The 13,852-nt window shown below is 39.7% G+C and overlaps 1 protein-coding gene across 2 annotated transcripts in view; it reads left to right on the top strand.

Annotated features, from left to right (window-relative positions):
- Positions 1 to 13,852, top strand: part of caskin1 (CASK interacting protein 1) — an 83,776-nt gene that overhangs the window by 37,153 nt on the left and 32,771 nt on the right. For both annotated transcript variants that reach the window (XM_026324169.1, XM_026324168.1), the window contains exon 2: positions 3,667 to 3,718. In XM_026324169.1, the coding sequence (XP_026179954.1) occupies positions 3,667 to 3,718 (52 nt within the window). The remainder of the gene's footprint in view (positions 1 to 3,666; positions 3,719 to 13,852) is intronic.

Raw genomic sequence — 13,852 nt, 5'->3', positions numbered from 1 at the left:
TTGAAAGGTCAATCAAATTACATTTCCTGGGTTTAGGATTTAAACAATGAGTTAAATCAGTGCAACATTGCAGTTTTCCAACATTCCTGTTTTGATTCTACTGGCTAATGTTCCAGAGTAAGGAGTTCTCTTTAATAATGCAGGATGAATGCAGCCAGACTCTACTACAGTGCCTGCCAACATGAGTTTAGTGCTACAATTGAGGAATAATGAAGTAATGGTTGCATGAGTGAAGAGAAATGCTATCCACTTTCCCATTTGTGGACCTGGAGGGAAGGATGGCACAAGAAGAAAGGAGAAAATGAAGAAGACTGGTAGAGAGGGAAAGGAAATAGAGGAGGGGAAGTGGGGACAGATCAATCAGGGCCAGAACAACAGGTCTACTTTTCTAGAGCAGCACACTATTTTCCATCCTCATTGCCAGGCAGGGAGAGAGAGGAAGAGAGAAAGGAAAAATAAATTTGGACACACCAACACAGACAAGTAAGCTAGCAGAGCTAAAGAATTCCTCATTTTGCTTTCTTCTTGTTCCTTTCTAAGGCTGTAACAAAATTAACTTCCTTGATAAAATGTTATCTTTAGAACGGATTCAGTCTTCCCTAGGACAAATATTATGTAATAGCACAACTTATGCAGAAAACCAGTGACACTGTTCTCTTTTTTCTCTTCTAAGAGTATGAAAGCAAAATCAGTAGACTGTGAAGAATTCCCTAGAAAACCAGCCTCTGCTTTTGCCTCTGTTGCATATTTGAAATATGGATATTTGCAACCTTTGTGCATGCTCATTCATGCTTAGACACTACAGTTAAAACCCCACCATCCCTTTAGATATTACAGACCTTTTACTGAAACCCCCTTACGACCTCAAAAGCAGAACAAAGTGGACAGAGTGTTTGTTTTGGGTTGGTGGTTCTGTTTGCCCCAGAAACACACACTGAACTGAAACCATATAGAATCTCTCATAATGCACATTACCAACATGTGCATTATGATGCGTTTGATGGTCAGTGGGGTGAATCCATCGTTTTTGTCCAGACTGAAATATCTCAACATGTATGTTTCCTTCAGGATGTGTTGTTGTCATGTCATATTGAGCCCATTGCATATACTTTATATATGCTGTATAAGGTATATTGCAGTTTACACTGTCCTCTATTGATGGAGGACTTGGTTGGTAGCATAAAGGAAACACCTGTGGGTGCTATCATGTGCTGTATCAGTGAGTCTAGTTAACCTGCAGTCACTGCAGACAGTGTTCACCATTACAGCGGCTATGTATGAAGTTCAAAGAAGACACATAGTGTTTTTTAAGGCCTGCAGTCTGTCTTCATGCATTTAAACATGTATGCAATTTGTTGGTTTGGATATGATTGTGCTGTGGACTCACAGTGTCTATGTGTGGGTGGCTACGGGTGTGTATGGTGTGGTGTTCTGTGGGTGCAGAGTGCTGGAGTGTTTTTTTTTTTTTTTTGTTGTTTTTTTGGCTGGCTCTCTTCTCTATAACCATGGTTTCACTGTTTGTTATGACTGTCTGCTGCGTTACTGTCCAGCATCTCTGAGCAAGACACACACATGCACACACACACAATGCGTGGACACACTGATACAATAGCAATAACTTGGATAGGAGGCTTTGTTTGTATTATATAGCAGGTTTGTGTGTGTTGCTCAGAGACACTGTGATTGGTCTCCTGAAAGATTATTTATTAACTTCGCCTTTAAACTGATTAAAACTTAATGTTATAGTGGTTTAAATAGAAGAACTTCATCTGCTCATACAGCTGAACTGTAATATTGAGTGATGCAGATTACAGTGTAAATGACTACTTCTGTAGACATTGTCTGAATTATTAATAACCATTTATATACTACAAATTACTTTTAGTTTAGAGCCCTTTTACCTGTATATGACTAAAAAAAATTGTGTTCCTCTAAATGTTCTCAAATTCTGCCATTGGTGATGTTTTTTCATTAAAGTTAGACAAATGCTTGTTTTCATCTCTGTTTTTGTTCAGTGAATGCAGCCTTAGACCAGAATGCAGAATCACGTTTGTTTTCTCCAGTAAGATGCAGATTAAACATTGATTTCATTATTTTCCAACATTACACAAAAGCGGAACCCAAAGTGGGTTTTTTAAAGATATTGTGAAAAGATGGTGTACTGGGTAGAAGGTTTTCATGATGAAGGGCTTTCTTGAAGACATTAAGTCTTCACTTTCACTTCACTTTAAGTCATGTTAGAAGGCTACAGGCCTGATGGCTGATTCCCATGACATTATTTGGTCTAAAGGTCACAGTCAGTGGCTACTGGACAGATGTGGTCACAGACTGCTGTGTGTTTTTGTATGTTCTTTTTTGGGAACTTGTGTACAGCTTCTCAGTTATATGCAAAAATTTGAAATCTACTGTTTTATCCTCCTCGACCCTCTTTAAAAGGGTAGTTTTGACCTTTCTGAACTTTTGACCACATCTTAGTGTTACTAGATGCATATCATATTTTGCGGTGTTACAGTCTTCTCATAACAAGCACACACATGCACACAGCAACCTATTTTTATACCTCTTGGGGACACTACATAGACTTATATTAATTTCCTTGAAACCTACCCTAGTGTTAATCATATCCACCACCTGTCTGACCTTAACCTTAACCTAACCCTAACCTCACCATAACCTTAAACCAAGCTGTTTCTTTAAAATTCAGCAACATGGTGGTGACCTGGCTTTGGCCCCCACAAGGAAGCCGAGACCCACATGTCAGTGTGTAAACAGGTTTTACTCCCCACAGCGTATGAGAAAGACAATGTAGATAGAGTCTTTAAAAGCTCTTGGTCCATGTGAATGTTTTAGTGAGCGTGTGCTTGTGAGTGAATCCCTGCATTTAGAGGCCAGAAATAGCCTGTTAGGAAATCAATGTTCCTCTCCCAGTGGCGCTGTGAGCTGTCTCCTTTACAATAGAGGGACTGTCCTGTTTCCTGCACCCTGGAGGGAGTGTGTGTGTGTGTGTGTGTGTGTGTGTGTGTGTGTGTGTGTGTGTGTGTGTGTGTGTGTGTGTGTGTGTAAAGAGAGAGTGCTGGCTTATCTTTGCTGTGCCTCAGTTCTGTATCATTAGCTAACAGGAGATATAAAAAGTGAGAATAATAAAAAATAAGCAGTATCTGTTTGTGTTCGTGTGTGTGTCTGTATCAACAAAGGACAGGGCTGTCTTACACCACATGACACTACACAGGAAAAGGGGGTAAATGTAACCCCCCTCCCATTGTGAATTGTGGATAATTAAATCGGTATAGTTACAATTAAATAATTAAAGCAAGTGGGATGTTTGCTGAGCACAGTGTCACGGCAGAGGCTCTGGATACTTTTGTGAATGAGAAATATCAGTTTTTTTTTATTTCCAAGGAGTTCTGACATTTTTCACTTTGTTATTATGGCTCATGTAGATTGATGGACAAAAATGGAAATGGATAAGGAAGAACTGCAAGATGTCAATTTTTTGGGTTGAAGATTAAAAAAAATGCACAACCCACCATATAAGTTTGTAAACATAAACGTTAAACACAACGCTGATATTGCTGTGTAATATTATAAAAAGCCATTAGGCAAGCTATTAGTAACATTTATTGGCTGCAAAAAATCAATTCATGTTCCACTCTTTTTGTGTTTCAGAGCTTCTTGGTTCTGCAAAGAAAGTGAATGTCAACTTCCAGGACACAGATGGGTGAGTTACTCCTCTCAAACATCTCATTCATTTCCATTAATGTGTCCAAGGCTTAAGTCACTTTGGTTTGTTCTTTTTCTAATCCTCACTTTCTCCATTCTCCCTGCCATCCTTACTCAGTGTACTCCTCCACTTACCCTTTGCCTTTTTAACTTCCATCCTCTCCCACTTCCCTCTCTCATCTTTTCCCAGCTTCCAATTATATAAAAGCTGTATTACCAATAGTTGTTCTTCTGTCTCTATTAAATTATGGATTAGTCCAGATATCATCAGCTGAAGTACAGAGTAGAATGGGGAGTGTGACAGTGTTGATGGCTTGATTTCATGATTGCGGTTGTAACACACGTCTCAATAACCTCCATTCTGACCCATTAAACGCCTTGTGTACATAGAGTATGAGCACTTGTTCGTGAGTTACTGCTTGAAACCAATAATATAACAATGAACAAAACATCAACTGGGGCCCATATCCCTGCAGTCTATTGACATTACAACATTGCAGGTGAGGTGAATTGAAAGAAAAGCACTGGTAATGATGAGTATTTATAACAATAAAAAATACATCTAGGTAAGAAAAAGCATGCACCAACATACCACAAGCACGTGATGAATATACTGAAGAGGCCCTCACCTCTGAGATGATGCATCGATTTGATGTGCCGACTTGGTGTCAACTCTGAAAGACCTGAAAGTGTTTCTGTTCAGGGCTCCAGAGGTCACTGGAGCCAAAAATAATTAACTAAACAAGGCATTAAATGTCTCATTCCTGGTTGCTTTTCTCTTACATCTGAGCAATTAAGATTATGGCTTTAGATAGAGGTCTCTGACACCATCATCAAAACACCACAACGAGATATGTTTTAGGTGAATACAGTTAATTGCTTCAGTATAGTTCTGAAGGCACGGAGAGCCCATGTCAGAGAACACTGAAGCGCTTCCAGATGCTTGTGGTGGCCCTCACTTTTTCCATTAACTTACAATATCCATGACCCATGGTTGTTTACACAGTGCAGCAGGAAACAGCAAAAGATAGAAATGCAGAAATTCTACAACCATGAGTTATGCCAGCTACAATCCCCTGAGAGAATAATTTAAACTGTGCTAAAAGACTGCATTCTGGGCTGAATAAAGCGGTTTCTGTAAAGATAAAGATCAAAAGTAATCCTCCAAGAGCGGCTTTCCCACTCTAAGTAAAAGTGTACAGTGTAATCTAATTATTGTGTTTACTGTTATTGCCTCTTTGCCCCTTAATTCCTCCCTCAGTATTAAGTGCTTCATGTAGGCTGATGCTAACATAGTTGTGTTTGTCTGCTGCACAAACAAGAAAAGTGTTGATGATAGAAATGCATGGATCATGTCTGTAATGAGCACATGTTGCTAATGAGTCTGCACAAGCATATTTATTTTAGATTAATTTACTCTTCCCAGCAATCACTTGGAGACTCACGATGTACTCAATCTGTAAAAGAAACTCTTAATTAGGTTCTGTCAGCACAGATTTTCCTCATCTGCCGTGTGTATGTGTGTGTGTGTGTTTGTGTGTACAAAATTACATTTCCTAAAGGGTTATCAATCAGTTGCCAAAAGGAGCTGGTCAGTATTCTTATGTTATAAATGTAAATAAGAAATGCAGCAGGAGCAGGTAATGGAGACAGGGAGTAGTAGGAGAGAAGCAAACAGAGAGACAGTGTGTCACATACACTGTACAGGTAAGTGTATTCCACAAGAGATGGTGACAACAAAGCCCTTAGAGTGCACAGAGGATGACAGGTCCTCTTCATAAACTATGACAAGGAGATCCCCATTGACCCAAGAGTGTGTTACAAGATTATGTATGAGCTCTGCGTCTGTGCAGATGTACAGCTTGACTGTATGAAAATATGCTAAAATAAAACAAAGAAAGGTGAAGGGCTTCATGCATGCTCAGCCTTCTGGAAATGAACACTTGTATGGACAAACAGCATCAGCAGCAATAGTGATCAGGAACTTGATGGTTTCAAGAATAGTGTAACATTTAGAAAATGTATTTGATATATGACATGCTCATCTCTGTCACATTTTTGCATGATCTCAGTACCAAATAGCTGCTTTGCAGATTTTCACTGTGTATTGGACTGTAGTTCAGAATTTCTTTTCCAGGTAAAAAAAAAAAAGAAAAAAGTGTTTGTATTTATATTTACCATTAATATACCTGAACATAAACACAGTAAACCACAGTGCTCTTTGGAGTAAACAAAAATATTACTTATCTATCTATGAAGGTAACAAATCATTTTAAGTAGGGATAGTGCATTAAGTCTGAAGTGCTTTGGATACAGTTTCTAGTTATTCAACCACTACATAACCGGTTATATAATTTAATTTTAATAATCTGTTTTTTTACTGTATGTAAATTTAACAAGTCCTCCAGTATCCAGCCATTCACTGTAGATTGATTGGCCCAACCTGTGATAGAACCCACCAGACCTTCATCATCAACAATTCAAATCACCTGACATGTCTAATGATCGTTACTGAACCATGTGCTTTCCGACTGCTTTGACTTTCAGTGTGTCCATGGCACATTGGATTTAATTGAATTACTGACAATGTGTGTTTTATGGTCAGAAAAACCCTGGAGGCACAGACATGCATGCATTTTATGTGCAGGCAGAATGACACACATTGATTAGTAAATGACAAAATAAGACATGATATTTAACCCAGGCACCTGCCCCCCCCCCCCAAAACACACACACACACACACACACAGGTTTGTCTAAACTGCACACAAGCAAATTGGAGAGAAGAAGAAGACAGGTTGGCATCCTCCCTCTTTCTTTCTTCTTCTGCTTCCTCTCCAGTCTGGCATCGTTGGAACAGTGTGTCTCATTACTGAAAATAGGTCAAAGGATGTGTGTCTGTGTACACGTTGGTGTTTGTGTTTGTGACAAATTAGGGGGAGCTGTGTAAAGCTTGTTTAAGGGGAGAGTGTGCAGCAACAAACACAGTAAAAAGAAAAATATGGGCAAGGATTCAATTAAACTAGTCAGAGAACTGCTCTTTATGTGCAGAAACAGAGAAAGGGAAGGATGGGAGAAGAGTAGCAGACAAAGGATCTTAAAGAGGGACGGAGATGAATGGCAGATAAATAAACAGAGGAAGCTGGTGAGAGGAATCAAAAACTGAAGACATGAAAGAGTTTGATTTTTCATTGGAGATATATATATAAAATATTTTTAGAGGCAGCAGTGCTGTGGTGTGCTTGGGCTACTGTGGTTTCCATCCCTCCCAGTCTCATCCTCATGCTTGCAGCTGTCTTTATTGGCATCACTGTGAGAGTTTCAATAAACCTTGAGAATATTCTGTGCTGTGTTTGCATCATATTTGTAATCGGGTGTATGCACAGCATGAAACAAATGTTTTAACGCAATAACTCAGCAGGAATTAGAAGACTAAGTCATTAAGTCTGCTTGAATATGAAGTAGTTGTGGTTTTCTCTTGCCATAACAGAGAGAAGGGTGAGACCACAGATTACATTAAAGATTGTAACATCATTGGCTGCAGTGCTGCTCTGCAAAACAGGCAGACCCACCTGCCCAGAACCAATCTCGGCGTAAGCCTGCATGTGCACCACTATGTCTCATGTGACGGCAAAATTCGAGAAGAATGGCAGCCAGGGATCAGCCTGAGGAATGGGATACAGAAGATGGGAAGAAGAGTGATGGTTATATGTAGGGAAAATGGAAGTGAACAGGAGAACAGAGGACGCAGAGACATAAAAGGAGAGAGGTGTCACATTTTATAAATAATTGTTTTAGCTGCACCCAAAGTTGCAGACAACGAGCTTTTATTGAACAAAAGACAAAAAGGCAGGGCACCGTCAATGGGCAAACAAGAATAAAGATTACTTATTAGAGTCTTAGAAAACACAGGTGATTAGATGAAGGCACAGGAGGGAACCCAATGGTCCGGAAGATTCACAGGAGACAGGTGAATAACATACGCTCGAGGACTGGGAATCCAAAGGGCACGGAGAATCAGAAGAGGTCATACACAGGAATCCAGGGAACTCAGGGAAGCAGGTGCATTAACAGGAAATTATTTAAAGCAAAAACAAACAGAGGGAACTCCTGGAAAACACAGGGAGCATGGAAAAACTACCATTACATCCATGGACACAATATCTGGAAATTTGGTATAGTGAAGCACTGTCTAATATTCAGGGCCTCCTAATGCCTAGTTAGCATCAGCTGTGGCCCATCACCTTGTTACCTCAGCAGAACACATACACAAACACAAATGGAGAGAGGCATGGGAGGGGACACCAGAACTAGGAATCAACTCAGGTGAAAGCAATCAAGGACAATGAGAACATAAGGTGAATACAGGAAATAATACAAAATAAAAGTCCCAAACAGGAAGCACAGAGTGGATCCTGGCAAGGAAGTACAGGATGAGAAAGAGGATGGAGCTGTAAAAAGAATTACTGAGTGAAATTGCCAAAGGCTGAAGAGGGAATAGAGGGAGGAGGAGAGAGGCAGATTTGTGGAGGAGACGAGAACAATATATGGCAGGGTTTACTTCTTGGCAGAGACGAGGGATCCCTCCCCCTCACCCATACATGCACCCCGCTGACATACTCTGTAGGGCTACACACACACACACGCACACACACACAAAATGTATGCAGCACTATGTAACGATATCCTGGTTTAACCCTGGAGAGGAAAGCACAGGGAAGAAGATGGAGTTGTCACAGTGGTGCAGAATTGGGTTATTATGACGTGCGCGGTGGGAATGCACTCCCTTCTGCTCATGGTTCAACATGGTACTATATACGCCTAGCTTGAATTTACCCAGGCATATATAGGGCTGTCAGAAAGGCTACTTAAGCTAATGTCTTCACTTTATTATATTCAGAGATTTAACACTAATCACAGTCCACCGAAGGATTTTTTATTCAGTGTAGATTCCACTAGTTGATAATTTGACAGGTTTTGTCTAATAGAAACCTTATGTTTCCTTCTTTATCACCTCCCACTTTGTATAACTACATAGCAGGACATTGTAACTTATAACAATAATTGTGTTTTTAGTACTAGGCAAAACGAAGCAAGTTAGTTTTACTTAGCAGTTTTATTATAGTGTGTACAGCAACAACAAGCAGAGGTGTAGTGGTGTGTACACCCAGCTATACGGGCAGGAGAATTTACTGTAATCCTATGTAAAATAGCCAAGATCTGTATTAGTGCACACGCAGCAGGACTGTAGCCAGCAGCCGTTCCTACAGTCTCCTTTCCTGTCAGAAGCCATGGAACAAACACATGATAAAGACTAGATCAGTTTTTTTTTTACAACCATGAATGAGCCTCTATTACTTTTAATGTTGTTTAATTTAGCTTTTTAAGCAACAAAATATGTATAAACCCCTGTTTTGACTTTATCATTCTTATTGTCTAACTCAGCTGTTAGCACTGATCTGCTCACAGCAAGGACGTCCTAGGGTTGCATATAACAGGCAAAACGATGAAAATATACCATGGACCATGTCTGTGAAGCTAGTCCAACTATAAACACTGGTTTAAGGTGTTGCCTTACTAACAGCTAACAGCGCAAACCCAGCAGCTACAGCATCACAAGGCAGACACCAGAGCACTGTAAGCTGTGTGTGTATTGGTCACCATTTGTAAACCACCAGATAAATAGGCAGGGTAGGGAGCAGAGAAATATCAATAAATATAAATGGAGAAGTGCAGGGAGACAGAAGGACGAGAAGAAGGAAGAGTGATGTGTGATGTGTAGTGAATAAATTAAAGCAGGTCAGTTCAGTTTGCTGCACGACACTCAGACTGATTCCTATATCTGATCTACTCTATATTCCTGCATATTCTCTAATATATATCATCTTCACACATAATAAATCATGTAGAGATTGAATAGCTTGCAGGTTCACACTTGTGCATGCTCTGTGGGAGTGCTAGAGCTGACACTGTCTCCATGGTTACAAAACCTTCAGTTTACATCTCTTTTTGTAAGATAAATTACATAATACACATCATGGAAAAAAACTATTGATCTATTTGAGATGAGTTCTCATAGCACTGTTTCCTCTGTAATAATACAGGCATCGTGTGGTGCCCTGCTTGCAATACAGGGCATTTTATAATTTTTTTAATCTAATACCATCCAGTATACACTAATTTGGAAATAATCATGTGTGTTGGGGGGTCTCTGTCAGGTGCTTCTCTCTGTGTCTCCTCTCTGCTTTAATTCACTTCTGACTCTGGTAGAAAAACAAACAAACAAACCCAGAAATTTATGAAAAACGCAAATGAGTATGACCCGAGAATATCACTTTATTGGATTTCATATTCATTCCATGTTTATGGAAACAAGGTGTTACCTTCGTAAGTGTGTGATATTTTCTAACTGAGCTGAAATGTCACAGCATTTGTCTCCTGTCTGCATTTTCAGTGCATTACACCAATGTTATGTTGTCTCAGTAATCAGTGTCATTATAATAAGATATTTGATCATTAAGTAATGGTCAGAGCGAATTTATGTTATAGTGAAGCTCGAGTAAACATGAGAAGAGTTCCCATAATGCATCTAATGTTAGTTAAAGTTATTTGGCTGCTATTTATTATATATATAATTATATGTATTTTTATGTGTACAATAAATACACCTTATGATGCTGCTTGATGAACTTGACCTTTACATGGAAATTACCAACCAAAAGTCTTGTGTTTTGCAAGAAATAACCAAAAATTATGAGTGAGTGTGAGCAAAACCTCTATCATCCTCTTGTCACCATGCCTTAAAACTTTTCCAGGGGAAGTGCTGACTTATGGAGAAGAGCAGAGTAGGTTTCATTCCTTTTCAGGCTGAACTGACTCAGAATAAATAAAATTCAGTTAACATAAACTGTGTGTACAACCTTGATGATGGAAAACCCCCTTTATTGTGTTTTTTTCTGACATGCTCAGGTAATTTGGCTCCAGCAGGAACGCAGGCTAGAAAATATTGATATGACAGGAGCACAGGAGAATCCTTTTAATGATGATGTATAGTAGCAGGTCCTCAATTTAACCGGGCTCAAGAAAGCCCTGGATCCAGGAAGCGTTGAGAAAAATGAGGATGGGATTAATTTGACTGTGTTATTACTTACCAGAAGGTTGCAGTCAGAGAGAGCTTCACTCTTCACTTTAATCTCCCTAACCAAAAGCAAAGATACACTATAGAGAATTCTTGAGAGAAGCCTATCACTAGAGTGCTCAAAATTCCCACCTCCCACTAGATAAAATACAAGCTAACTGCTCGTCCAGTACAAAGTCCATGTTCAGCTGAACCTGTGGGCATTGTCTGGTGAGATGATACTTGAGTATGACCAGATTTCTGTCTAGAAAATGCATTTTTTTAGTTTTAAGTTTTAGGTTGTGAAAAAATAGTTGGGCATGCTGAGAAATACACTTTCTTAAGAGTGAGATAAATTCTATACCACTCTGTATGGCTAATTATTATTATGCTTTTATAAGCCAGTGGTTAGCTTTCGATCAATTATATGCACTAATTCCAGGTGACAGCTTAACACTAAATTATACCCAAACAGATTCAGTGTTCTTTACCAAAGCATAAAGTATAAAAAAGGTTAATACTCAATACTAACCAAAGAAACTGAAGAAGTGAGTCAATTCTAAAGTAAATTTGATGTCAATATGATGAAACTGTCCACAGCTGTTAAAACAAATGTAAAATGCTATCATTTGATATGACCATGTACAGTGGGTACGGAAAGTATTCAGACCCCTTTAAATTTTTCACTCATTGTGTCATTGCAGCCGTTTGCCAAAATCAAAAAAGTTCATTTTATTTCTCATTGATGTACACTCAGCACCCCATCTTGACAGAAAAAAACAGAAATGTAGAAATTTTTGCAAATTTATTAAAAAAGAAAAACTGAAATGTCACATGGTCATAAGTATTCAGACCCTTTGCAGTGACACTCATATTTAACTCACATGCTGTCCATTTCTTCTGATCCTCCTTGAGATGGTTCTGCTCCTTCATTGGAGTCCAGCTGTGTTTAAATAAACTGATTGGACTTGATTAGGAAAGGCACACACCTGTCTATATAAGACCTTACAGCTCACAGTGCATGTCAGAGCAAATGAGAATCATGAGGTCGAAGGAACTGCCCAAGGAGCTCAGAGACAGAACTGTGGCAAGGCACAGATCTGGCCAAGGTTACAAAAGAATTTCTGCAGCACTCAAGGTTCCTAAGAGCACAGTGGCCTCCATAATCCTCAAATGGAAAAAGTTTGGGAAGACCAGAACTCTTCCTAGACCTGGCCGTCCAGCCAAACTGAGCAATCGTGGGAGAAGAGCCTTGGTGAGAGAGGTAAAGAAGAACCCAAAGATCACTGTGGCTGAGCTCCAGAGATGCAGTAGGGAGATGGGAGAAAGTTCCACAAAGTCAACTATCACTGCAGCCCTCCACCAGTCGGGGCTTTATGGCAGAGTGGCCCGACAGAAGCCTCTCCTCAGTGCAAGACACATGAAAGCCTGCATAGAGTTTGCCAAAAAACACATGAAGGACTCCCAGACTATGAGAAATAAAATTTTCTGGTCTGATGAGATCAAGATTGAACTTTTTGGCGTTAATTCTAAGCGGTATGTGTGGAGAAAACCAGGCACTGCTCATCACCTGCCCAATACAATCCCTACAGTGAAACATGGTGGTGGGAGCATCATGTTGTGGGGGTGTTTTTCAGCTGCAGGGGCAGGACGACTGGTTGCAATTGAAGGAAAGATGAATGTGGCCAAGTACAGAGATATCCTGGAACAAAACCTCTTCCAAGAGTGCTCAGGACCTCAGACTGGGCCGAAGGTTCACCTTTCAACAGGACAATGACCCTAAGCACACAGCTAAAATAACAAAGGAGTGGCTTCGGAACAACTCTGTGACCGTTCTTGACTGGCCCAGCCAGAGCCCTGACCTAAACCCAATTGAGCATCTCTGGAGAGACCTGAAAATGGCTGTCCACCAACGTTCACCATCCAACCTGACAGAACTGGAGAGGATCTGCAAGGAAGAATGGCAGAGGATCCCCAAATCCAGGTGTGAAAAACTTGTTGCATCATTCCCAAGAAGACTCATGGCTGTACTAGCTCAAAAGGGTGCTTCTACTCAATACTGAGCACAGGGTCTGAATACTTATGACCAGGTGATATTTCAGTTTTTCTTTTTTAATAAATTTGCAAAAATTTCTACGTTTCTGTTTTTTTTCTGTCAAGATGGGGTGCTGAGTGTACATTAATGAGAAATAAAATGAACTTTTTTGATTTTGGGAAATGGCTGCAATGACACAAAGAGTGAAAAATTTAAAGGGGTCTGAATACTTTCCGTACACACTGTATGTCTGTCAAAGCAGCTCAAATGGAAAACTGTTCTATGATTTTATCAAATATTTCCTACTGTCTGATCATCTGTGATCGTCATTATACAGACTTGAAATTTCATTGTCTATACAGGCATAAGTTGATAAGTTTTGGTAGTTTATATAGTTATAATTTATACAAGCAAAATTCAATAGTGTAAATGTTTCACTCCCAGTGTAATCTGTCAGTTGATCCAAAAATATATTAGTGTAGGAGTCAAGACCAGAAGGGCAGCAAGTAGGACGTGAAGAGTGCAGAACTTCTTTTGGTCACTTTCTTTTTAGTTAAAGGCTAATAATTATGGAACACCTTATCACAGTACAATACAATATAGCAGCCTCCACAAGGACCATGAAATTGAAATTTCTCTACAACAGTTTCTACTAAAGCAGAACATTATCACCTTCACGAAGGGAGGATCTATTGCACGATGGCTGATTATTTTAGCTAGGTGTACTTTACCCCCCAGTGTAAAACATCCAACTGAAGCAACTGTTGACAGTGTACGTGAACTGACTTACCGCCTTGAGTTTATGGGTCATCATCCTGATCTTCCAATGCAGAAGCTCAGAAAGCTGTCTGAAAGAGAAACTACTGTTGGTAGGAGTTATATAGAAGGTTTATGTTGGGAGGACAGCTGACATATTAATCTTGTCTTAGCATAAACCTGTGGCCAGTGCCACACACACACATATTCAATGTATACACAGC

Source organism: Mastacembelus armatus, chromosome 8, assembly GCF_900324485.2.
Source record: "Mastacembelus armatus chromosome 8, fMasArm1.2, whole genome shotgun sequence".
NCBI lineage: Eukaryota > Metazoa > Chordata > Actinopteri > Synbranchiformes > Mastacembelidae > Mastacembelus > Mastacembelus armatus.
This window is presented reverse-complemented; position numbering and strand designations above follow the sequence as displayed.